Genomic DNA, 27167 nt, shown 5'->3' with positions numbered 1-27167 from the left:
CATTTCCTTGTTTATTTATTGGTTGCACAAGTGTGAGGGACAGATATCCCTAGTTAGAGTGTTTCCTTTCGATTATTTTAAGCAGGACAATCCTTGTCAGGGTAGGGCTAGTGAGGCGTTCATCCAGCCTTCAAATTTAACAAAATGGCATTTGTTGAGAAACTTTCACAAAGTTGTCCGCCTCACATTTCTGACCCCTCAAAAGTCTCAATTGGACACAATGCATGCAATCTGCATCTGAAAGTTTGCTCAGGAGGACAGTCCAAACTGAAACAATGAAACAGTCAATCGCTGTATGTGTCTCATGCTCTGGATATATTTGACTGTCATGGTAACTATCCTGACAGATGAAATGAGCATCATACCCAGTGTTCATTGCATGGTCGGAAGGCACGCACGTTTGAATTATTATTGCAGACATGTTTGATAAATTGGTGGTTATTCCTATAGTCAGAAAAATGCACTTTGTTTTTATACAAACCAACAGGCATTCTACATTCAGTACACCCACATGACTGCACTTGCATGATCTGAATGACACAAGGCCTAGCAAGATCATAGTTTTCGTCTTCCTTATGTATCCCTTGCATACAGGCGCGTTATAAATAACTCATCATATCATATCATATCATTCAACACCTAGCTTTGCCACTCAGCCCCCACCCCCACATCAATGACCAACCGCCCACTCCCCCAGACGTGCCAAGTTTCTCGACCAGGTGGGAGGGAGATTTTGCTCCAGAAAGCAGGAGAAAGGAATTTCCTCATAGGATTGCTTTGGGGTTTTAATTATTTCTGGCAGGAGCGAGTGCTGGAGTCTGTCTCCCTCTGCTGGAGAGTCCCGCGAGTTGCGGGAGACGTGGCATGTCTGCTCCCCGCCATCCACTCCTTACCTGCTACCTCTTCCCCCCATCCACTGTGCGCAAAGGGGACAGCGGAGGGAGTTCACCCATGTTAGGGGCCAGTGTCGCCGGCCCCCACATGGTGAGGATGCACCGTTGTGCGGGGCAACCCGATGGGCCCATTGTTAATGTGCAGCTACAGGCTACAAGAACTATGCAGAGCAGGGGTGTTGCTAGGTCTGGAAAAGATCAGGGACTAAGCGAATGTCGGGACTGGTGGGATCCGGGGCTACCTATAGCCTTTTGGTTGTAGGCCCTGAGCTTCTATCCGGGGCTACAACCAATACCCAGGGCTATAGCCCCCTCAACCCTCCACCCCCGCCAATGTCTCTGGCGCAGAGGTTTCTGCGCCAACTGCAGAGTGAGCAGAAGCCCGCTCAGCAACTTTATTTATGTGGGTCACAGCATACATGGCACTCTTGCGATTTAGGTGGGAGACTCCCGATTTTTCTGTTAAAAATAATGCTATTTTTCACATTCTCCCACCTAAAATAAATCTTTGCCCAATGCATTCCTATGGGAAAATCTTTGGCTCCCGATTTTTCTGACGTAATCGCTCGCACAGGTGGGTTGAAATGTTGGCATGTATGTCTCACATGCTCACGCATGTGTCCCCATACATGGGACTCGGCACAAGCCCTGTGGCTCGTTGCTGACGTAACAACACCCCAGTTCATTTTGTCAATTTCCAGTACTGACGCCAGCTTCACACCCGCCTGTAAACTGAGCGTACATGCTCAGAAGAACGTTCTTACATGTAATGACCCCTTTGCACTAGCCCTACCCAGAACGAACTCTACAAAGCCTCACTTACGTAAGCACATTCGAAAGCTTTTCTACAAACTACATCTACACAGATGTTCCCCTTTTCAAAACTTCTCAGACACTCAAATAATCCTTTCCATGACGCAATCGGGAACCCACTGTACAGGAGCACAAGTGGCAAAATATAACCTGGTTAAACGTAAATCCGCCTGGGTAGTTCGCAGGGAAGCTGTTCAATCCAGCTCGATCGCGGAGGAATGCTCGTGTGCGCGCACGTAACTCGCAGGCACGACGCTCCCTCCCAGAATTACCTTCCCGCTCTGAGAATGACCACGGAGTTCCGTAGGGTGAATGCTGCATGGAACGTACACTGACTTGACAGCTCACAGTGGCACGTAACGTGTAAGTCATGTGAATAGGGCGCGTTGCTTGGTCCTATTTTCTAATGGGAACTAGTCGTTACCATTGTGGAACTGGGGCTTGGATGCTGCAGTATTGAAATTCTTGGGAGAACTCGGGACGTAACTGCGTCCTCTGCACTGACAGTGGCCCTGTGGCGCTTGCATTTGCATACAAGTCTGACCTAACCTGCACCCCTGTCCAGGGGCTCCAGGGGGTGCTGTACCCTCCTGCATAACGGGACATTCTTGGGTAGAAAAGCCAGCTGCTTATGCAGTGCTCAGAACTGAGCTTCGCTTTGTGTCTGTGCGGTCTTGCAGAGCTACTTCGCTTCCACGGTGAGGCTACGAGGCGCTATATCCAGCGCTACGACAGGTTACAGCTCTTCTTCATGGGTCTTTAGATAAGTACACCCACTGCGCCGGGGTAAGCTATACCGCCTTCCCAGTGGGCTCTGAAGAGCCCATCATCAACTTTCTTCACTGGATCCATGCTCGTCCTTCGTCCTATAATCCCGTAAGCGAAACTGCGGAGTGGCCACCATGAAGAAGCAGTTCGATCGTATGAGACAGCTCGCCAGCCAGACTGTGGGAAGGTAAGATTGCTTTGGGGAGTTAACCGGGTGGGGTCAGAGGGCGGGGGGTGTGATGGGATGGGGGATTTGATCCTAGGGCTTTCATAATGAGAGGTAAGTAACCAAGTGCAAAAGCATATCCGTTTTGTATGATGCTGGCTTACGAAGACCACTTAGAGTCGTCGCCCCGTGAGTTTGCAGTATACACACATATTGATTAATTTGGGACACTCTATGAGCATATATTTGAATTTCGTTATGAGTAGGGGGGCAAATCTTTACCAAAAAAGCGTGATGCATTCGCATTCCTCTGTGTGTACTGTTTGGAATCGAGGTTCTTTCTTGACATTTTTTTGCAGGATATGATGCCACTTTACAAAGTCCAGACTGGGTGGAGGGAATAGGCCAACTTGGGCTCTTACTCCACAACATTGATAATATTGGGATTGTGTGCTTTAGACCGGGTAGTCCTTTGATTTGCATGAACGTGATTTATGAAGGATGGCTAAAGGAGTGTAAACCGGCCATGAAAAAAACAGACTCGCTCGGTGTTGCTGGGGGAAAAGGGTTTATTTATAGAAAAGGAAAGTGCTAACTTCCATTTCAAAGCCGAGTGTCTTAAACCTTGTTTTCCTGAAATATTGGACTGTCCAAACTAATAAAAATTAAATCATTGTTTAAAACAACACACACGTTGGAGAAACAATATGCAAACTCGTAACCCCACTAGTAAATACACAATCACATGCATAACAAGTCACACTTGATTTATGACAACACATACAAAATTGACCTAATACATCGTTTTCAAAAACCAATTACCAAAGAAATGCCCGTAATGTAAATATACAACTTTAAGCATTCCATGTAGCCCTACACGTACATGTTGTTTGTCCTTATATGCCATACAAATGCTGGACATTCTTCAGGGGCTGCAAGATATAATCAATAAGATATATCGTACATGTGTGCATTAATTGGATTGATTCCTTTAAATCGAGGCATTTTGAAGTTTTTGCTGTCCTAGTCGGATCTACACTATATTGCATATCGTTTTTTGGAGAGACACCTTAAATGTAAGCACAACTTTGTTTATATGTGAAGTGTACATCGTGTCCCTCCAAAAAACGATATGGAATATAGTGTAGATCCGACTAGGACAGCAAAAACTTCAAAATGCCTCGCAGTGGCCGAAAGCTTAGTTGTATGTTTCAAAAGATCAATCATTCCGACGTCTAAATATAGATGCCGAGCAGAAAATGCACAGATTACAAGCCGTTCAACAATAGCAGGCTTCTAAAGTGGCTGTTGGATGTTCCCGATTCAAAATCTTTATTGTTGCTGTTTCCCTTCTTTTACTTGGTCAGCCATAAATGCGAGTGACCCGATGTCTGTGTCCTCCATGGACATAGCCAGTCTGCTTCCCTTTATGACTACTGTAAGGAAGGCCTGGTTATCAACAGTAGACCCGATATATGCAAGTTTCAAGAAGCTTTATTTTGTTGTTTACTGGGGTTGGTGAAATTCCTAACTGGTCCTAACTTTAAAATGGTAGTAATCTCGACCATAAAATAAACAACCGAGTCCAAGTCTGTCTAGTCAAAATAAAAAGTCAAGTAGGAAGAAAACCTAATCTTGCCCTCCTTCTCAAATGACAAATGTGTTAAGAGAATTCCAAAAAGGAAAATAGTGTCTTAAAAGAAATGTCAGAATGGCTTAGGTAAAAACTCCCTTCACCATGTTCAGAAGCAGAGGGTCTCGAGAAGGATAGGTGGATGGCAGAGTTCTATCAGTCTTGCACACTCTGGCTTGCTAGTACAATTCAACAGTTCAGGCTTGGGCTTCAAGATTATGACAGTCTAATCCGTCATCCGCCTTACCACTTACCAGTTCTTCTCTTGGCTTTCACTTTTCCACTATTCAACACAGGCTTCCCTCCGCCGGGCTCGAGCCTGCCTTTCTCTTTGTGGGTGTTCCCTTCCCCACTTTTTGACCTACAAACTTAACTTTCACTCTACACAGTTCAGCACAGGCTTCTCTCTGCCGGCTCAAGCCTGTCTTTTTCTTTTACTGTCGGATCCTTTCGAAACTACAAGGATTTTACGTAGACCTCTGCATGACAACTTTGATCTCCTATTAAACAATTTAACAATCTTCACAATACCAATGCTCATTGCTACTCGTAGTTTGCCTATTCTCTTTCCATGTGCCCTCTTGGCAACTTTCAAAATTGACATACAACACCAATACTTCTTTGTATTTGTAGTTTTACTTTTGCCCTCCTTGTGGTTTTCAAAGTTCATATAGGTTGCTTTTCACTAAATCAACTCTCGTTCGGGATCGCGGGATCGCTGTAACTTTCTTGCCTTCGTTTCTTACTTTCCATTACTCAGAACATTTCACAGAGACTTTTGAATGTGTGATTCTGCTTCGCAAGATTACTCTGTTACTTTGTATATTTTTCTCAGCATTCAATCATTGTTCTTTTCATTATGCTTTTTATCGGCACACGCACAACCTTTACACATAGTGCATGCCTCTTTTTCTCTTAACACAACCCAGACTTTTGTTTGCCTTTTAATAACTCACTGGTTGTGTTATTGGGCTTCTATCTTCAATGCTTTTCTCGCAGCAGTCAGGGCTGTTACCAACGGCTCCTCTACTTCGTCATTCGCCTGGGAGGGTAGTGGGCTGTCTGGAAGCACTTTGAAGGTTTCTCTTTTCCGCTCCCTTGTTTTCGGTCGTGGAACGCTTACAGCTTCCTGAAAGGATGGAATTCTCGCCTGTCTCTCTCTCGTTCTTCGCCGTAGCCAATCAGCCCCTTGGCCTTCCAACTTCCATAGCCTGGTTCGCTTCAGCCCCGAAAGAGCTGTTCCTTCTTGCACCCAGCCTCGGTCAGTGTGCCTGTGCGCGCCACCTTTTTATCCTGACATGGATTGTTAACAAGTGCAGTATGTAATTTGTATTACGTGCTTGATCTCATTAGAGGGACAGAGCCATTGCAGATCAGTAGAGGTATTCCTCCTGGCCTCATTCTTCATCTTCCTTGGCTCAGTAGTGTTGTTAATATGAAGTGGGGAGGAATTATGGGAGTTCTAGTTTCCCATAAAATAAGCAGGGGTAGGGGCTAGATGGGTTAAGGAAAAAGGTGCTTCACCCCCACTCCCAGAGGAACCCCTACCCAGGTGATCCTACCTCGCTTGTCAACCCCCAGAATAGGGATTCAAAAGCAATAGCCTTTCCCTGACCATCTGAGTACAGGATCCCCGGGCCCAGGCTGTGAAACACCCTCTGGTTTTTCACACTACTTTGACCTTCATTGGTTCTGTGGAGAAGTTTGTCAACAGATTTCATTGTGTTAGATTTGCGGAACATCATGTACTAGCTCTTTGTTCCCCAGTGGTAGCTCCTGGTCCCTGGCTAATGCTAGACACCCAAAAGCTGCTTTTAGCTCCTACTTTTCCAATCTTAATTTCGATCCCTGTCGTAGCATAATGGAGGCTTCTGAATGGTGGGTGAGCTCTACTCCTGTAATGAACTGGTATTAATTGCTTCATGTTTTTTTTCTTCATTTCAGCGGGTGCCGAATTGGGTAGATGGTGGGCTCTAATATTTCCTTGTAGGCTGCATACGGCTCTGAGTGGGGATCCTCTCCCATCTTCCTTCCTTTTCTCCGTTGGGCTGATTATCTGTACCACCTTCTCTGGCACGTAACGACGCCTCTGCTAATCTTCACATGTAAACAGTAGAACAAACGAGGATGGAGGTCAGGGTTAAAAAATATCTGGGAGCTATTTGGTTCCTGGATCCAGCCTTGTCCGCTTGACACCGACTACCTGGAGCTACGTTTGGCTTATCAAGCCAACTGATGCCATACAAACAACACTATCGAGCATTAACTAGGTTTTTAGGAATTTCCATGAAAGGTGGAAAAGTAAACGTTCAGAAGACATGTAATGGATGATATATACAGGGCAAAATAGTTAAGGTTGTCTCACTTGGAAGGTGAATTGATTAGATGCTACATATTAGTGCTTCATTCTGCAGGAGAGCGAGAGTGTGAGCAAGGTTGGATCACAGAAAAAGGGGTTGGCAGCAGAGATAAAAATGCTGTGGCTGGAAAAGCGATTAATCTAGTAAAGTATGTAGTGACTGAGTTAAAAAGTAGCAGCACACATAGTTAACGACTACATGAGAGGTAGCAGCAAAAAGGAAGAATTGACTGAAAAGAAATGTTAAACAAAAGGAAAGCAATTTAAAGTGCGTAAAAAGCGAAGACATATATAAAGCATCATGGCAGGAGACCGGATTCAACAAACGCAGATAGCAATAGGGTTCAAGACATAGCAACACAGCAATAGAACATGGGGTCCCATTAATGTGGATGCCACAGTTTGGCAGGGGGGAGGGGAATTTCTGCCATTTCATGAGGATGGACATGAATAGCTCCTGGATCACGATGGGTAACTCCACTGGTCAGATGAAAATCCCGATACCCAGGAGCTACTTCCAGCTCCTGCTCCATGAGTTCCAATTTCGAGTGGGGATTTATACCCGATACTGGTTTGGTGTAAATTCTCTGTGATGGGGTAGAAGGCCTGTCTCTTTTGAAGGGTGACGGCTGCCGTGTCCTGGTAAGTAAATGATGTTTGGCCCTGAAAGGAAATTGTCCTGAGAGTTGTGGGTTCCCGTAATCAAGCTCAAAATGTGCACGAGCCGTTGCCTAGTGTTATTTGACTCTGGCGAGTAAGAAATGGTGTGCTGTGGGTATTGTATAGAACTGAGGTGGCGAGTGACTTTGGAGAGTTTATTAAAGGCGTGAGCCTATGTAAGGTCCCGCATTGCCATATTCTGCTTGTAGAGGCAACTGGTCTAGTGTTTTGATTTGCCCTTTCATATGCCGGCTTGTTATCTATGTGAGACTTCTCATTCTTTGGCACGTCCTTGGTGTCATTTACGACCTGATCTTTCAATACTTCTTGCATGCCTTCCACCACCACAAGAACCGTGAGGGAGTGGGATTTTTGCTGGATTAAAAAAGCAGACATTTACATTGTATCTCATTGCATATGTCTTGCCTGGTGTTTGTTCAGAAATGATGTTAACTGCCCTCTTTCTACCCTTACAGTGCCTTCACGGCTATAGGGGACTGCATGTATTTGGCATTTTTTAGGGTAACGGGGGCTGTAAACTGGTATATCTTGAGGCTTCTTTGAAAGCCTAGGGTGCTATGGCAAACTCTACTTTTAGTGTAGGGTGCCTATAATGGTAGGGACAAGTCCCAAGCCCAGGTTTGTTTCTTGCACCATCACTTACTGGCATAGCAAAACATACAGCACTGCACACCTAACACATAATACTGCTGAACATAACGTTGCAGTATTAGCCATCTCTGCCAAAGAAATTGTCGTTTTCATGCAATCGTAATGTACGCGTTTTCATGTAATACAATATGCTGTTTTACCATGTGGTGTTAGAGTTCGCCAGGATTAAACATTTCGAAACGGAAGCTGCTAGCTAACCAGGCATAAAAATTAATTTGCCACCTCAATTTTCCAAATGGACACAGCACAACATCTCTGACTCGCCAAGAGTCATTGATTGGGCGGTAGTGGCAAGTTAACATTTTGACTCCTGGACAATGGTATGTCGAACTCCCTTCAGGCCATGACATTCGCAGTTAAGTGCTATACAAATGTCTCCTAACTTTGTGACAGACTAACAATAGTGCTATTTGCGGAAAATACCAACAGTGTTCCTCTAGGGGCAGAGATCATGGTAGAATCTGAACTTTCGGTTGTGTAATTTGATAATGGAAATCAAATGTGGTCCAACTTACACTGACTTATTGCATTTCGTCAAATGTACACCTGTTGTTTTGGTGCTCTTCTCCACCAAATTTCAACCACATTTTGTGTTGGCTTTGTTCTGCAGAACGATCTCTGCGCAGGGCCTGTTTTTTTTTTTTTTTTGCGTTTTTGACAGATGGTTTGATTTGTCTTTCGATGTGTTGGTTTGGTTCTTTTATTTTGAAAGGTTTTGAGAAAAGTCTGGCAGTAAGTTGATCTTTTAAGGTTACACACAAGTCAAAGGAACTGTTAAACAATGAATCCTTCATTACAGGCCTTTAATGTCTTTTCTGTGAATGGTTCATTGATGATGAGAAATGTTTTTGAAAATATTGGGGCAACTCTTGTGAAATCTTTATCGACTACCGACTCCAGTATTATCACTGTAGCTCTGTTTAATGTGCTACTTCAACCGGTAATTGAGGCAAGAGCAAACACTGTTAAAATGCATGTTTTCGTTGTATTTTTGGCTTTCTGCTGCAAAAGCACAGTTTTATTCCATAACGTGTTGCTTTAAATGGAACTCGGACAATGCTCTCTCCAAGATGTTCAACACTGTTTGCTCTTTTGCCTTATTTGGCTGACTTTTGGGATTTAAACATAGGCATCCTCCAATTCCACTGATGTTAACCAATCATTGGGGTGGATCAGCGAGATGTCGCGCTGCAGAGCATGGATAACCTTTTCAAGTTACAAGCTTACCAGCCGGCCATAAAGTCATTCCTCCAACTCAGTTCTACACATATACACGGCACACCCTTTTTTTTTTTTGAATTTTTTTTTTTTTAGTCGTCTAGAGGCAGTTATCACTAGCCAATGGCAAGTGAGCCCATTTGCATCCTTTCCATCTTGAAAGTCCTATAATAGATGTACTTGTACCCCAACAAATATTCCTATTCACATAGAATACCCTTTTGCTGCAGCAAGAAAGTGACTGCACTCCAGCCTTTGAAGAGGGGGCGAGAGCACTGACCGACGTTTGGTCGGGCCGATTATAAAAAGAAATGTGTATTGCAAGTAATCTGTCAAGCTGTATTAATCTAGTGTAAACTGTCAAAAGATCATCAATTGTTCCTCGCTGTTATTCAGGTTTTCAAATCCCATCCGGGCGGATATATATCGTTGTAGGGTGTGCTGTTCATTTAGGGAGATGCATTCTGTTGTAGTTCAGTGGACCAAAGTTTGGCTGATCATGTGAGCAGAGAGCTCCAGGCTGTCTGACAATGCATTGTGGGTAAAATTCTGACTGGGAACCCTGATTGGCACTGTAAAACGAATGTACAGCCACTGCGTATTTTTAGCAGATACATTTAGCAAAACAAACTTGGTCCTACACACAGCATCTAATGCCCTCCACTGTGCATACATCCGCATGTGTTTTGGCAGAAGTCGTGACTAGAGAGGTTGATAGTTTGAGTTGTAGCAACTGCATAGCAATATACTGAAGAAATCTTGTAATACGACCTACCCCTGCCTCCCCCCTGCCCCCCTTTAACTCCTCTGAAGGACTGTCGAGGCAGATATTGCTGAGGTTGGGTTAAGTTGGTGGAGAGTGCAGGAAAATTCAAGATGGCTTTGCTGTTGTGTTGATGCATGGAGCTCGGAATTAACAAGCCGCGCATGCAGGTCTATTTCTAAGATTAGTGTTAATTTTAATGTTAAAGGACATTTGTACCGCGCACTATCACCACCGTAGTGGTCCCTTGGCGCTCTGGCGGCTCTGAAAAAGGAGAGGGGTGTTGAGTTAGTGGGAGGAAGCAGGAAAAATGCAAGAGAGCAGTGATGTGCTGTTGGCGGCCTCAGCCCGGTGGGTCAGTTGGCTGGGCCTGGGGCCGGTAGTCGTTGTGTACTGTTGTGCAAGGCTATGTGTGTTTTGTTTTGTTGTTGCAATGTAGTGAAGTTTGTGCGGTTTTTGTGCTGTAGGTTTTGGTTGTGTTTGGTTTTGAGTTTGAGAGGTGTATGCAGAAACGGAAGTTGTTAGTACGGTTGGTTAGTTTGCATCTCTATCCTGAATTGAAGCGCTCGGCTTGCGTAGTCTCCCCTGTTGCGGCTCTGTCCTGATCTGGGTCTGACTGGTCTACAGGTTCCTTACTCCTCTGGCCCCCACCTCTAACATGCTCTCTCGTGGCTCCCCTTATCCTCCATTTAGACTCTAGTGTCCAGTGCATCTGCTAATGACAACCTCTCAGGGAGTGTGGGGATTGTCAATGTCTCTATAATTCCACCCCAACGTGGTACTTGGCGGTAATTAAATTACGGTGCGGGCGAAGGAGTTGGTGGGATTGTCTGGGTCAGTTGACTCAATCTCTGTGTGTGCCGCCTGTGTTCCTGTCTATCCGATGTCACCCGTCCAGCTGCCGTGGGCTTTACTCTCCCCGGTCAGGGATGTCCGTGTCTTTTTGGTTTAGTTATCCTTTTTTACCAGTTTCGTTGCACACAGGCATTTGTGTGCAGAAGTGAGCCTTGTGTGTCCGTGGCAAAAAAACAAAATAAATACTAGCACCGGGCAATGAGGGACAGGGACCGGGGCCCTCTAAACTGCCACACTCTTCCTCAGAGGGGAGGACTGGCTCTCAATTTCTCCATGTTATGCCACCCACTTCCATCTGAGAGAGGTTTGTCTCCCCTCTTGAAAAGGCCAGGGTACTGGACTTGTCACAAGGAATAAAAACCTGTCGCTTCCAGGCCATGGGATTGCTTTATGAGATGTGGCATTGATACTGGAAATCATTATCTGTCTTGTCTGGATTGAGTTTTGAGCCATTTCGCGTTATCAAAATGCTCACTTGTAAGAGGCATTTTATGATGTTGATGTCTTTGTTGGCTATGTTTTTGGAGATGCTTTGGGTGTTGCCTTTTATAATTGGAGCAAGAGAGGCCATGTATGTCTCTTGATGAGTCCCATGAATGGAGCATAGTATATGTTGAAGAGAAGTACTATTGAGCTTGATCCTTCCTGTACGCCACAATTATATTGTGTGATTTATTTTCTTTGATGGGCGAGGTGATGCCAGTTTCTTTGCTACTAAAATTAATGTTTTCCATTGTAGCACGTTGTTGCCTAGTCTTACTACTTTTAGTATTTAATTTGGGTGGAGTGGTTTCATGTGCTGAATGTTGACACCCTCATTGGTCATTAAATCTTCATGGGTTTGAGTGTGGATTTGTGGTTAAACTTAACTTTCCCATAATTTTTTTCTGGGAATGTTATTTTGGAGAAATTGGTGTGTGTTCTTCTGGGTTTCCAGTTGTGTTTATTTTATTTTCTTCTTCCTTCAGCTGCTTAATGTTGGCTGTTTTGAAGTATTGTGGTATAATTATAGTGGCTAATTATGAATTGTTTGGCCGTTGTTTACTTGCTATGAATGCTTGCTTTGTAGATGACTGGGTGGAAGGGGAAGGGGCCAAGGGGTCGATTGGCAAGACTTTTGTCACTTGCCTTGAGGAGAAGGAGAGAGGAGAGAGAAGAGAATAAGGAAATATATATCCGCCCCAGCTTGATGTCTCCATCATGATAGCAAGCGCCATATACCATTTCATATGATCAGTGTTATCTAGTATATAACCCAAACTGAGGTGGCTTTTACAACTTTGATATTCGTTTTATTTGGCACCATAAGATGAAAAGCTGGGAAATGGGTAACGCAAACATCCGTGAGTCTGGGTAAAGTCCTAAAACAAGCACTTAAAGGGAGGGAGGCACTGCTGCATTTAAGAAAGTTTTGAGCAAGTACTAAACTTCAAATGGGCAGATCTGATAGCGTGTTGATACAGTTAAGGTTTTGAAATAATCGCCGCTCTACAACTAACTATGTGGTTTGTTTTTCCGTTATTTCCTCGTCTGCACTTTGAGTTGCAGAATCAACGATGGTTTTAATGTGTTTGCTTACATGGGGTAATGAAATGCAGAGTGAATGAAACATTTAATTACATTGCTGAGTAACCAGTGACTACCTCTGTTCGAATTATACATACAAGTGAGGCCAACTATTCCTTTCACTTTCAGGTATACGGAAGCGATTAAACGCTGATTGGTCTGCAAAGATTGTGGGATGGCTTTTTCGCTCATTGTCGGCCCCTCATTTCTCTTTCAATATTGTACCTCCTTCCCTGTATTCTCTCCTGAACCACGCCTGCAGGCTATTCACTTCTTAGCATCCTTATTAAAACCTCGCCAGGGGCTTGCGTCCAGGTGAGCAGGATCTGGCAGTGGATATTTGTATACTTTTTTATGAACTCGAATATAAAAAGTTAATCTTATGTAATATGTATCCGCAGTTCTGGAAATGTAAAATATATTCTGGGATTCCACCTGGGGGGAGGGAGAGTGGTGGGATGGGCGTGAGGCTACGGGTTAAGTCATGGCAGTCCAATGAAATGCAGCCTTTTAAAAGGGTTAAAAGAAAAGAACTAAAATAAATTAACACCCAGTTTTGTAGAGCTCACTTGAAATGTGCACAAACAAATATTCAACCAGACTATATATATGCTATACAATAATGAGATGACACTAACTAGAAACATTATTTACTAAGTGTCCTTATCACGTTTGTCTTTTAAGGAAACAATGGTATCAAAACCAATTAATTTTGGTATAATGTTACCAGTTATAGTGATTTAGGTAACAATACTATGGGCTCAAAATTCCCAAGCAGATTTATTTTAATCCACCTAGAAAACCTTGCTTCCCCAGCTTTGGGAAGTCACTTAAACGGTCTCCAATTCATGTTTCAGAGATTGAAATTGCAGGGTGTTATTTAGCTCCTGCTTGTAATCTAGAAGAGCCTGGTTGCCATAATGCCAACTGCTACTAGGAGCTACTACTCTTAACTCCCATGGCCATTTGGTGGTATACAAACCTACTTTTGATATTTTAAACCTTTGTTTGGAAATGCGCATAAAGAACATATTGGATCAAATATAATTAATGCAAAGTTATAGCTTTCAGCTCGTGTAGAAATTAGATTGGAGGCGTACTATGGACTAGCTACTCGTTCCTCAGTGGTATCTCTGGCTTTACTAGGCAGTTGTGTTGCCCGTTAAATGCTTTTTAACTCCTGCTTGGCAAATATTTATTTCAATTGGCGTTTTGTAATATTGAGTGATGGTAGCCCAGTGCGCCCCCGACCCCATTGCTCCTTGTCTTCCTGAACGTACTTGTGGGGGCAGCATCTTAGAACTAGTAGTAGGTGAGCCTTTTCTGCTATATCTGCGCACCCAGGGCTATACTCTGTCTGCACCTTGCTTTGGAAAGTTGGCCCCTCCCAGTCCTTCATAGGTGCTGCACTCATGGGGGTATTTGTACATTTGACTTGCTCTCCGTTTCCCCAGTTTAAACCGCCAACATCCTCCTTTCTTTCTGGGCACTTTGGTTTTAGCTGCTCATCTGGGGGCTTAGGCTCATGGAGAAATGAGCAAGTCAAAGGGTCGGTACACTAGCCTTCCCTTAGCTCTGATCATTATTAATGTTTTGTTCTACCTGCCGGTTACCACTGTGTATTTTTGGTCAAAAAAGCATCACCCATTCCCATTGTGCCAGTCATGCATCTTGAATCTACCACTTATTATGTGGGAGCCACACAATCAGTATGGCACATATTCCAATAATGGTGACTATGATACATCTGCCAATGTGCTAGTTCTCAATTGTCCAAGGAAGACCCAATATAGGAGCTCAAAAGGGCCATGACCACCTACCAATTGCCTCCCAAACCTTTTGCTGCAATTTATTTGCAGGTACAGCTGGCCTTCTGTCGAATGCAACAGCATAATGTGATGTTTTGCAATGCAGAACACCCATTAGCAAGAGCATTGTGGAATGCTGATGGTAAACGCTGCAATGTTGTCAGTGCACAATATTGCTGCTAGCTTCAACAGCTCTTTGGCTTGTATGTTTGTGCAGAAGGTAGTGCCCTGATTTAGCGTGAAGACTTTCTTAATTGGAGTTACAAGACTCTGAAGGTACCCGCATATGCTTTGGAACACTAGTTTGTCGTGTATCGATAATAGACTCTTGACTAATGAATTTTCATGAATTTTGGGGTACTTCTTTAAAGTTGTGAGCTTTGTTCAGATGAGCACATCACCACAGGAAACCTCCCACTGGCTGTCGCCCCCAATCTGGCTTTCCTTTTTAACTCGTCACAGTTACTGCTTTGCTTGCGATTTTGACTTCTCTTTTAGACCTCAACTGGAGCCTGTTACATTAAAACCCCACCCTTCACTGTAAAAAAGAGGGCTTCTATTTTTCTTTGGTGGTCAGTTCCTCATTATATGTCTCGCTGACTTGGACTTTAATACATCCAGCAGTAGGAAGAGTCCCTTAGGTGAAGGCAACTCTGTCCCCCTCCCCGTGCACTCGCATTTGGTTCAGTAATGCCTACTGCTTCCTTCTGCAAAAGAGCAAACCGAATGGGGGAGTCTTAATAGATTTGTGTTTATCACTTGTTGCAAGCTTCTGACTCATAAGTTTTTTATGATTTCCTCTTTCGTGTCTGTTTGTGGATTGTGTTGGAATCTTGCGGTCTTGCTGAGCTTTGCAGAACTGCTCATGTCTTGTCTGCCACAGTGCCTGTGAAACATGTTGCGTGTGCAACAGTACTACTGCTCCTTAGAGTTACAATTGTCAACATTTAAGATGCTTTTCCTATCGGAGAGTAAGGCATGATAGACGGCAAAAGGAAATCTATGTACCCTGTTCAGGGATCTGGCGGCTGAAATGCAAATGGGATGATGTACCTGTTGCAAGGTCTGTGTCTCTGTCAAGAAGGTTGCAGGTAGAATGCATACCTGCAGTACCAAAATGGCCCATCGAATGGCCCTTCGTCCCTTCAAGGTTGGTGCAATTGGCACCATAAGTTTCGTTCTGCAAAACGAATTTCGATTTCTATTTACATTTTTATAGGGTTACCAGTTGAGAATACTAAATCTATAAAAGACACAATTTAATCTAATTTTTACCCAGGCTTTCCTGTCATTTTAGCAACACTTAGCACTCCAGGCTGTGTTCTTGCTCCATTGTCCCATTCATTGCCAAGGTACTGCTGATTTAGGGACGATAAATAAACTGTAGCACTTCTAGTCTTTTAAGCAGGATCATAAAAGATCCAGACACAGCATTTGTTTGAGCTAACTGTCTTTAAAAAGGACCTCACTTTTGACTATTGTTAATCTCTGAGCCTCTCTGCTGGCTCCTGAACCAAGTGTCAAGGCCAAGGGAGAAACAGACCACTCTGGACGCTAGAATTCAGGTTCGACAGATTTATTTTTGCAACACGAATGGGCCCATGGCTTGGGATGGACTGAGTAAATGAATTGAAGGTGGGTGTGTGTTTCGCTTTAGCTCGGCCACGTGGGGAGATCGCGTGCTTACGCTCTCGGACCCTTGCAAAATCAGTTATTGGACTAAGATAGACAAAAATGGCATATACATTGTTGGTTATAATATAAATGGCGTGTTATATGTCCTTTTATTAATACATAACATACAGAAATGAATAATAAACACCTCAGTTATACACATACAAAGATAAAAGTAGTCACTGTTAGAATTGTTGCAGCATACAGCTTCATCTCAACCGCTACAACACTGCTTAGTTCCACAGCAGGTAGGCAGAGAGATTGATCATCCTAACGGGATCTGGAGCAGAGCGTCCTCCCTCTCAGCAAGACTGCATCACCCGGGGTCCAAATTCTAACTTCTTTCCCAAGTGTAAAACCTCTTCTCTTTAGGGGTCTACTTTCCAGCCCCACATCTCATCGGTTACCACGCTGCCCTAGCCGAAGAGCAGATAATAAGCCTGAGGCGCAAAAAGAGTGGAATATTCCAGTTAGAAGCCTAAAAAACCCAGCTTCTCTCCTTGCTGTTGTTCCCATTGCCCCTTATCACTGCACCTTCAGGACGCTCCGACTCCCTTTCTAGCTTGTCCTTCAGTGGACAATAAAACGACTATTCTCCCCGGCTTGGTCGTCTGATATAAATATGTGACCTTGTTTTCGCTGCAGAAATACATTTACATGCTGAGCCCATGAAAACGTAGGCTTTCATGGCTATTTCATTACGGTAAATGGAAATGAATATCAGAGATGGCCACGAATCCACGCCATGTTTTCTGGCTCATTTCGCACACGCGCTACAGCGGGGAGCGTGGGGGGTTCAAGAACATAACGGGTGATTCCGGGTTGCCTGAGAGCCATACTCATCATCCATTCCGCGCTTCTCATGCCGCTCAATTACTTGCACTTACTTTCAGTTAAAGTTTTAGAATCCCATGCATTTCTTTCATGATTTGGTTGATTTTTCTGCTGTCCCTCTGTTGTCCTTCACAGCTATAGGACTTGTGGGCTTGAACCTTCTTCAGTTATTGCGATACCTGTTTCGCATTTAGCCAGATCTCAGTGGGTCTAGGGAGATTCACTATATGCCCTAGAAAACTGGTACCCAACTCTGTCAGTTGTTACCAGCACAAGATGGCTATGTGGTACTCTTCTCTCAGGCTGTCCTCTCTTCTTCTCCCTGGCGTCTGTCCTCTCCTTCTCTCTTGCAGCTGTTCTCTCTTCTCCTTCTCCTCATCCTCCTTTCTCCTCATCCTTCTTTGCCTCTTTCTCCTCTGCCTCCTCTTCTTTCTCTGCCGCCTCCTCTTTCTCCTTCTCCTCCTGCTCCTCCCTCCTTTTGCTCTCTGGCGGCCTTCCTCTCTCTCCTTGTCTTTTCCTATTTCTTCTTCTCTCTCATAGCCATCCTTCCTTCTCTCCTCCTTTCTCTTCCTCCTCTCTTTCTCTTCCTCCTCCTTTCTTTCTCTTTCTCCGTCCATTCTCTTCCTCCTTTTCGACTCACGTCGTTCTGGTGTCCTAACTTTTCTTTAGTGAACAGGCCAGTGTCAATAACTTTGTAAATTCTGTGAAAGACGGTTCTTGTATGCTTCTGGTATCCTTGCAGGAAGGGCCATAGTAACTCTTGTGGTCCTTGACCGACAGTAGGATTTTGGATAGGTATGCACTTCAACATGGCTAGCTTGTGAAAGAGTCTGTGGGCAGAGTCCAGGCAATAAGCTGAGCGTACCCTCATTGGTCTAGGGACTTTTCCTAAAATTAAATAAATACAAACCCAGGGAAATGTCCTTGTTATGGGGACCATGGGCTTTAGGAAACCAGATTATAGCAAACTGGTGACTAAAGGGTTGTTCTGGATTTCCCCTACCTCAGTTGGTATTCCCTTGGCCAGTGGTTGGTTTTCCCCCCCTCCTGGTGTTAGACTTTCTTTCTTTCAGAGTTCACCTTGCTAGCAGGTTTCTTATCACTCGGGCTTTGCTATGGAAGTATTCTTTCCTAGGCTGCTGGTAGGCAACAGGGCTGGGGTATTTGGGTGGGGGGGCATAGGAGGTTTTGAGGGGGTTGCACCCTTTCTTTATTTGGGCCATACATCATGTAGCTATTGTTGGCACATGGTCCCCATGGTTACTCTTGCCCCATCAGTCAGTCCCGAACGTGTGACTTCTGACACAAGTCAGTGAAATATGTACCCATGTTTGTGGTAGTTCAATGTCCCAGTATTTTCAGTACTACATTAAAACGTAAGGCTATTTGCATTTGTAGGTAAATTGGGCTGCTTAATTAGTATTGTTGGGCAGGCATCACAAATTCTTTAAAATCCCCCTAGGCCTGTAGGACAAGTTTCTTAGTTTACATGGTCGACCTAAGAGAATGCACTTGCTGCATGGTGATGGGTGACAAAATATTTCTGTGCTCTTTGTAAAATGGTGCATGCCACCATAAGCACACTTCATATTTGGTGCAATGCTGCCACCCAATGTCCAGCCATTCAAAGTGAAATTTTGATTTACCATTTGCTCCAAACAAAGTTTGTTTGCAGTACTGCCAAATAAGTTTCAAACATCTGCATACTCTCCAGCAATTATGGCTACCATGCAAATGGTACTCGTGCGTCATAAAATCTCATTGCCCATGTGAGTTGGCTAGAAGTGTTTTGCAAGCCCTTTTGGGGCTAGTGAGTTTTTGAATGCCTTCAGGGTGGGAATGGCCTTAAAGAGGGAAACTATGTGAGGTAATGTGGTTTGCGGTTGATGCATGAAGAATGGAAGATCTGCGTATAATGTCTCTTTGTGTTGATACCCTCACTATTTCCACTGCTTGAATATCTGCTGATACGCGGACCCTGTGTGCAAAAGTTTCCATGGACAGTGCGAATAGAAGAGGGGATATTGGACACCCTCGAAGGGACCCCCTTGATGGGCTCAGTGGTTTTGACATTGCTTTATTCAATTCAGTACACGTAGTCGGGCAAAGAAAATTAGCCAGTACCCGTCTTATAAAAATGGGTCCGAACCCAAAACCCCTCAGTACTTGGTAGAGCTGTCCAATACATTATGTCTAACTCTTTTATTTATTTTTTTTATTTTTTCAGCATTGACCAAAAGCACAGCTAATTGTTAATTCTCTACTCGTGCACATTAAATAAAATCTATGGCCCAACAAATGTTGTTGTGTGCCTGCTGTTCAGGGATAAATCCAGACTCATCCATCTTAATACCTGGGGAAATTGCTTGCCACTCTGGTTGCTAAAACCTTGCAGTAGATTTGAGAATCGTAATTGAGAATCTTGATTGGTCTCTTATGAAGTGCTGAGAGTAAGTTTTTTTACCCGGCTTACCCAATAGTGTCAATAAAGATTCCCCCATTGTGGGTGTGATTGCCCCAGTTCAGTAAAACTGTTGAGTAGCGTTACTAGATGTACGGCCAGTAACGCTGTGAATTTTTCATACAATAAAGCTGTATAGCAATCCAGCCCTGTGGCCTTGTTATAGGGAAGTGAGCGAATGACTATGGTGACTTCTTCCACCATTATCGGCCCTTCCAGCATCTGTTTTTCTTCTGAGATTGAAGGAAGATTCGCCTAAAATCATTGTGGATTGAGATATCTCACCTGTCTGTCTTAAACAGTTCTGCATAGTACTGGGTCAAAATACTCCTTTTAGTGGGCTCGTCATCCTCCTGTATGCTGCCTCCCCCCCCCCCCCCCACACAACCCCCCCTCCTCCCTCTTCCTGCAACCTAGAAATAGCTTTTCTTGTTTTATGGGCTTTCAATTTACACGCTAGGATACACAAAGCTTTATTGGAAGTACTAAAATACAATGGTTTAGTTTTGGAGGATTTTTATGTGCGATATCAGCCGCCTGAAGCGCTTTCAGTTCGGCCCTCGCTACTTGCAGCTGCCTATATATCCTCTGATTCCCCTCCCTCTTATACTGCAAGTCCATCTCCTGTACCCTCTTCTCAGCTTCTAGCCGCTAGGCCATGAGCAGCCTTTTCTGGCAGAGGCTAAACTGATGAACTCACCTGGTAACATGGTTTTGAAGGCGTCCCATACTGTCGCCATTGGGGTTCCCTCTGTGATATTTTCTTAAATATAGGGAGATCCTCTGAAAAATGGAGGTCCAAAAGGCTAGATCTGTTAATGAGGTATTCATGCTCCATAAAGAGGATTTCCTGGACCCTGAGGCATATGCATCTAACTGGATCTTGACAGGGGCATGGTCCGAAACCCCTCCTAATTCAATGCTGGCAAGGGACATAGAAATCAAGAAATAGTCAATTCTAGAGAAACTTCGGTGTACATGCGAGAAATTGGTTTAGTCTCCATCTAGAGGGTGCTGAACTGCCGTATGTCAAGCAGTTGCAAATCTCCCATCGCCTTTTTAAGGGACCTTGATCTAGCTATATCTGTTACAGCTGCAGATATCGACAATCTACCTATCCTCGCATCACAGTGAAACCCTCTCCTCCATTACCCCTCCCTCCCTCCCTCCTACAAGCAGCTCCCCTTTTTGGAATTGTGCAACATGTGGGAAAATCGGAGCATGAAATTGCTTCCGAGTTTGGTTTGGGCCGTATAATGAAAACAAGGTGAGGCCTTTCTCCCCCAAGCGAATGTAAAGGCCTACATATCTCCTGTGACAATCCCTAGTCGCCTTCTCCATTGTAAATTTCTGGCAGCGATTAATCAGAATAGCGACTCCTGCCCTTTTATGCAGAGGTGAAGCAAAATATTGTTGCGAAAACCATTGAGCTCTAAGCATGGGCCAATCGGCTTTCAAAAGATGCGTTCCCTAAAGTAATGCAACATCAGCTTTCAATTCAACTTGCTTGTACAACACACTTTCTTTTTCGCTGGGAGTTCATACCATGTACATTTAATGATGCAATCTTAAGATCCCCCATCTCTAATGCACCACCCAATCCCTACCACTTCGTCAACCCTTCCAACCCCCAGAATCCTTCACCATATGCCTAGCAAGGGCTTTTTTAGAAGAACATCGTGACTCATGAACATTTGAACTGCTCGTCCCCAGCCCCTCCTTGTTGAGGAGCCAACCATGCATCAAGAACACCAGTTTGTATGGATCTTTAAAATAGGACAAACAAAAAACCATTCCATGTGCGATATACGTTGGGTTTCAGAAAACCTAGAATTGGGCGGGTACTCCTGAGGCCCTACCGTCATGAAAACTAAATCTTAACAGCAACTTTGCAGACCTTTACCCAATGAAAACAATGAAATGCTACTCTGTTAACCTTCATCATATTCCCTCATTCCATCCTACATATTTCCCAATATAAAAGATCTGAAACTGGTTCAGTCAATCGGGTCCTTCTGAGTCCCCACTTCTCTCGTGTCTGTCCACTGAGGGCCTACTGCGATCTCTATGCCTATTCTTCCTGGATCTAGTTCTTGACCATCTATCTGAGGGGCATTTTGCTCTTCACCTTGTGTCTATCCGCCCTGCCGAGCCTCACTCCAATCCCCATTCGCTCACCGGAACCCCTGCAATCTTCTCTGTGTTACAGCCATGAGCGTTCTGTTCAGCATGGGGGTTCTCCCTATTAAAGAGGCTCCTCTGTCGAAGCTGGCTACAACCCCACTGCGCCACACTCTACCCGCCAGCCAACAGCCTCTCCTGATGGGCGGAGGGCACTGACTCATCCGCGTTGTCAGGCGTGTGCGGCCATCCTGGTACACTCAGCCTCACGCCTCCCAAAGATGACTCCTCTGTCCGAGGCAAACTCTGGGCTTTCCAGCTACAGATTTTGCCTTCACTTCTTTCGATTTTCCGACACTAAGACCTGCTACTCCTGGAGCATTACTCGCGGTAGAAGTTCCACAAAAGCTGCACGTTCATCGGCAGGGCTACGGAGCTCTTGGTTCTCAAGACTTCATTAGCCTCCAGCCAGGCTCCGTCTAATACTCCTTTTACTTTCATTCTGCTTTACACGTTTTCCTTCCTTTACGAGGCATTCCTGACATTGCGCATTGGAGCAAACGAGTGTTGACAACTCCAGAACACTAACCTGGTGGGCTTGGGAATTTTAAATTTACCCAAACCAACAAGGCTACAGACTACGTTGAACTACTCCAGTAAATCTCAAGCCCATCACTCAACCAGTTGCACTTCTGAGTACAACTAACTTGGTGCCCGTACCGCCACCGAAAACCAAACCATAAAGCTATTGGCAATTCAGTCCCACACAGCCAATTTCTGCATGACCTCCCTCAAACTAGAGAAATTTGGCTTACATGCACTCGTGCTCAACAAACCCTCCTCCTGCTTCACTGACTTTCCTTACCTACCTCCTACTCTGGTGCGCTCTGCACCTTTGCCTTGCTCTCAATCCACCACTTTATCTTCTCATTACAGAAACGCAGGTATGGACTCCATACGTAATGTCATACGGACGAGCCTTGGTACTGGGAGACCACTATGGAGGTATCCAGCATAGCATAAATGCTTATTATGTAATGAGTTTATGCTTTTATGTTGTCAATTCAGCACCATAGTTGTTTCAGAACACCTAGACCTACCTTTGTATGCTGAGGAAATAACATGATCAAGGGGAATGTAAGCAGATGGGAAAAGTGGGAAATATATACTACAAACACAGTGGGAGGGATGGAATCGGCTTTTATGGGTATGTTAGTCATGCTATGGGGTCCATAGTTTTGCATAAGGGAGGCGAAAAGTGTCCTAAAACCTGATCCTTTGTTGTTTTTTCAAGGCCTATAAGTTTCTGTAAAGTGGGATGCATGAGGCCTTCAGTGTGTTTGGGCATCCTGGAAGCTTGGAGGCTTTTTTCTCCTTGCCACGATCTACATTAACTACAACAGCAGCCAGCTAATGGAATGTAAGTGCGAGTGTCCCATAAAAGAAAAAGACTTCAATCCTAAAAATGAAACTTTTATGACCGTATGATGGACGACATTTTGCATTGGCTGTTTCAAAATACCCTCTCATCGGTCAGAAATACAAACGCTTTTTAAATGGGGAAATTTGTGGAAAGAAGAAGGGAAAGACCAGAGAGGAAGAGCCTGTGAGAAGCGAGAAAGATCACAAAGGAGATTATTATAGGGCCCAGAGCAGTTACAGGATCAAACGTTGATGTGAAAGAGCATCTGCTTGGCCTTAGAAAAGGCAATCCAGTACTTGGAGCTGACGACGGAAAACGTCCGCAAAATGGAGGAGGCAGCAGGGTAACCCCTGCGGGGTCATGCCGCCGGGAGCGGGGGCCCTCACCCGGAAGGGTAAAGTACAAGGGGCGAAACGGCGCCAAAGCTGAATGGGCCGAAAGCCCGCGAAAGATAAACAAAAGGAAGGGGGCGGGGCTTGCAGGATATAAGCAGGCGGGACCAGGGACCAGGCATCTCGCTCCTGCACTGGGACCCGGTCGCCGCCACCTGACAAGGACAAGGAATTTCGTTTCTAGTGGGACGCCCGCCTTCAGAGGACTTCGTTTGGTTCGAGTTGAGCCTGCTGCCGTTCCGGGATGGAAGAGCTCCGGGTGCAGCGTTCGTGGAAGGAGGGTCCGTCCATTCGTGAGCGGAGCGAAGGAAGAAGGAGAGGATACATGGAGCGTTGTGGCGAGGGGCGAAACACCAATGAGCCAGATCAGGGTAAGGAGTTGTCGGCCATACAAGAGTGCAGCCGTGGCAAAGAGTAGGATCGGGGAACAGGTAGGAAGCATATTCATCGGTGCTACCATTAAGTACGGCCTTGGTTGGGTAATAATGATAATATAATATGGGGGCGGGGATGGTGTGGAAGGATGGGTCAAGTTTTGATATTACACATCCACCCCCGGGACTACATACACCGAAATGCAGTGGGCAAAAGCGCCAAGGCATAGGTATAATGGGGGTAAGGTAAGCGAATGAAGTGGCAATAAGGTGCCCAGCTGGCGAGTCTGTTTTGGTGGCCGTAATACGGTGGAAGTAACGGGCGGATGGGTGACGGGAAATATGGGCTCAACGGGTCCAGCGGGGCTGGTCGGTGTTGTTGCAGCGGTTGCACTACCGAAATTCTGGAGACCCCTGTGCGGCTATAGGTTAGGGGGCGAGTGAGGTGAAGCCACGCGGCCAATGGCGGCGAGGCAGTAGGCTGTACGGCAGGTACAAGTTCATCACACGTGTGGCATTGTACTATGAATTAGGTTTTTCCCAGGAACGTGGCGATTCGTTAAAGATATATATATAAATAATAACGACGTTGAATATATATGTAACGTGTAGAGTATACTGCCAACAAGGACACGAGTAGGTAGTAACAAGGGGCTCTTAGATCAGAAGCCACGGGGAGTAGGAGATGTGCAACGGGACATCAAGGAGATATTTAAACAGTTAGTGCGCGATTTCGGCCTTCACTGGACACGGATTTGGGGTTTACTTGGAATCGCCGGCATCGAAGCAATTCGGGTGCTGGCGCCAGAGATAGGAAGGGGGAGGCGGGGAATGCCGCATCCTGGCAGATGGGTGGGGCAAATGGTGGGACACCCCACCGATCGCGTTTGGGGACCTCTGGGCGAACGACGTTGGGCGCAGCATTCAAAACTAGGGCGCGCTTAGGTCGACGAACGGGAACAGGAAAATGCGCGCGATGGGAGTGGGAATTGCTGTTACAGGCAATATTGAGGGTTAGGAGGAGGCGTTCCAGGGAAGGAGATGGCCTTTTGCAGTGAGGAGGGAGCGGAACTCACCAGAGTGTTGCAAAGAGAAAGGTAAATACCACTGCTAGGGAGTTATGGTGCTGGACGCGGGTGCAGTCACTGTAATCAGGCAAGGGGCGTCTTAAAACGAGGTGAATATCTGAAGAAGTGGATGTTTTGTCTGAAATGTATAGCGTATTGGGCTCTCTCTAGTTTGTTCAGGAATCAGCACTGGGGGCACACGTGACGGGGGCTTAAGTATAGCAACATTACTTATTACCTAAGGTTTGACAAATTCCACGGTGTGGGGCAAACCGTTCTTGCAGGGGTTTTCATGAATAGCAAGGGGTTTAATAGAGAGGCGCGAGGCGACCCCAGAGCCCTGTCTACATGCACAGATTGCGGTTCCCGCGGGCTCCCCAAGGGAATGCAAGTCTACAGGCGAACGCAATGCGGTCGTGCGAGTTGTATTGTCTAATTGCCTGCAAGTTACGTATTGAAGGTATTTGCCGTTTATTACTAATGGGGAGCGGTCGGCATGATGGGTGAATTGGAATTATGTGGTTCAACGTTGGCAGTGCAAAGTAAGGGGTGGCCTAGAGATATTCGGCGCTCTGGTGTGAGCTTCAGTGTCACGGCTTATGCGCTGTATTAGTGTCCCGCGTGGGGAACGCAGGCTATGTCGACCTAGTGAGTGTCCCCACTTTCAAACGGGACATTTTGGATGCATTACGATTAGATTGCAATCTCTTTCTCTCAACTGGAATGACAAAGTCACAATGCCCCACCCCATCCACCCGCCCAGGAACTCCTGTTCCTTTATCTTTTCAGTTCTAGACGAAAGTGATTACTTTGGAGTGAGCATTCCCTCGTGACCGGAATGGTGTGATCTTGGACAAATCCCGTTGGGGTCATTTGAAACGGGGTGCGGGGAATGGGTGGAGGAAATACAAGGGGCAATGCTTTATCGCCTCGATTTGAAGCACGCTTCAGTTCATTTTCCAGGACAGAAAAAGCTGAGAATATTCGAGGGGCAGTGTTGACATGTTTCTTTGAGCACTACATCTGCGTTTTACGTAGCACGGAAGGGTAGACAGGGTGCTGTGGCTGTGCACTGCTTTCTTGGCGGCGTACCAAGGGGACAGGCACAGCAGAAAGGATAAGGTAATTAATGCGGTGCTGAGTACCCATAGTGTATGTCCCAATGGGCTTCGGGCGCTGCACATTTGAATTGATTTTAATGGTGGGCAGAGTTCTCCCCATTGCCTTGCTTTATAGGTCTGAATCCCCGAATGCATCAACAAGCATTGAAAAAGCCTGCAGGTTGGGCTTCGGTGTAGCTAAGGGGGGGACCTTTTCCATGCAATGCCGCACCATTATGAAGGATAAAGAGTTTTTAAAGTGGGTTCATTTATTTGGCGTAGGTTATTGCGGTCAACACTTGCACGCTTCCCGGCCGCCGTGCCAGTTTAATGTGACAATTAAGGGTAATTACACTCAGAATGACTCTGAGCTGCCGCCATAAGCTTAAGTTTAAGGTCTAAGATTAGGAACCTTTTTGTGGGATAATACGGTTTCAGGCTTCAAGGCTGAAAGACAATGGAGCCCGGCAGAGGCAAACTCAGCCTTTTTATCCTTCCGAGGTTAATAAATGAGCACCACACACTGGTCAATAATAAGCAGCGCTCAGACACCGGAGGGTTTGTAGCGCTGTAGAAATGCTAAATTAATTTAATTTTTATTTTTAGGGTCAGCGTCCTCTTGGTCTTTGGAAATTCAATGGGTTTGATGCGGGGAAAACGAGAGCCAGGCACAATCTTTACATCAAGTGATAATTTTTCAGGTGAGGTCAGCTCAGGGGGAGCAGGCTGGACTTGGAAGCAAGATGACACAGAGCAACGAAAGTTTGATCCCATGTTAGCGCTTGGGAACCTCTGGGTATTAAGCGCATTAGAAAAAACCTATCCTCCCACCAACGTTCCAAATGATATAAAGCAGGTTAGGAGAGGATGGGAGAATAGGCCGGGGAGGCAATAAGGGCACGGAGGTAGATGGATACCCTTGTAGGCAACCATATCTGGGCAGATTCAGTGGGCATGGGATGGGACATATCTGAATTGGCCAGGGGGTGAAGGTTGCTGGGGCACTCAGGTCAGTGGCTGAGCCACCGAGGTCAATGCACAGGAGGGCATACCCTATAAAACAGGTTGTCCAGGCTGGGCCATGGTGGGGTACCTTATCACCGCAGGGCCTGGTAGTTGCAAGGGCATTGATGCGGGGGTGAGGGCTCAGGCTAGCCATTGGGCTGCAGAAGTGGTCAGGAAAGTTACTAATACACAACGCAATATATGGGGCTTGCGCACATGGGTCAGTTCGGTGGAATCAATATAACACCACTAGTATGTGGCAAAAGGTGGGATAAGTTGAACCAAAAGACAAGTCAGTATGTACAGTAGCTTTGTGTATAGACTCCACTACTCGGGGGTCGGACCAGCGCCTCTTGGGAGCCTAACACGGCAGGGGCGTCTGGTGGTGGCAGCGAGGGCTCCGCTTCCTCGAACAAAGGGCTTTCCCTCAGCCCGAAAACACCTGCAAGGGCAGGGAGGTATCAGGCACGGAGGGTTGAGAGAGTTGTGCCTACGAAGGAGATGGTTGGATAATGCAAGGAACGGAGTCGGACCAGCGCCTC

At 45.4% G+C, this 27167-nt stretch overlaps 1 protein-coding gene across 5 annotated transcripts in view; it reads left to right on the top strand.

Annotated features, from left to right (window-relative positions):
• Positions 1-2329: 2329 nt before the first annotated feature.
• ARHGAP17 (Rho GTPase activating protein 17) overlaps positions 2330-27167 on the top strand; it is a 1009368-nt gene continuing 984530 nt past the window's right edge. For 4 of the 5 annotated variants that reach the window (XM_069647363.1, XM_069647360.1, XM_069647359.1 and 1 more), the window contains exon 1: positions 2476-2661. In XM_069647363.1, the coding sequence (XP_069503464.1) occupies positions 2609-2661 (53 nt within the window). In that variant the 5' untranslated portion in view covers positions 2476-2608. Of the gene's footprint in view, positions 2662-27167 lie in introns of all 5 variants that reach the window. The other variant, XM_069647362.1, reaches the window with a different exon arrangement.

The sequence above is a fragment of the Ambystoma mexicanum genome, chromosome 2q, assembly GCF_040938575.1.
Source record: "Ambystoma mexicanum isolate Mex_15411 chromosome 2q, UKY_AmexF1_1, whole genome shotgun sequence".
In the NCBI taxonomy this organism is placed as follows: Eukaryota; Metazoa; Chordata; class Amphibia; order Caudata; family Ambystomatidae; genus Ambystoma; species Ambystoma mexicanum.
Note: the sequence above shows the minus strand (reverse complement) of the source record. Positions and strands in the feature narration are given on the sequence as shown.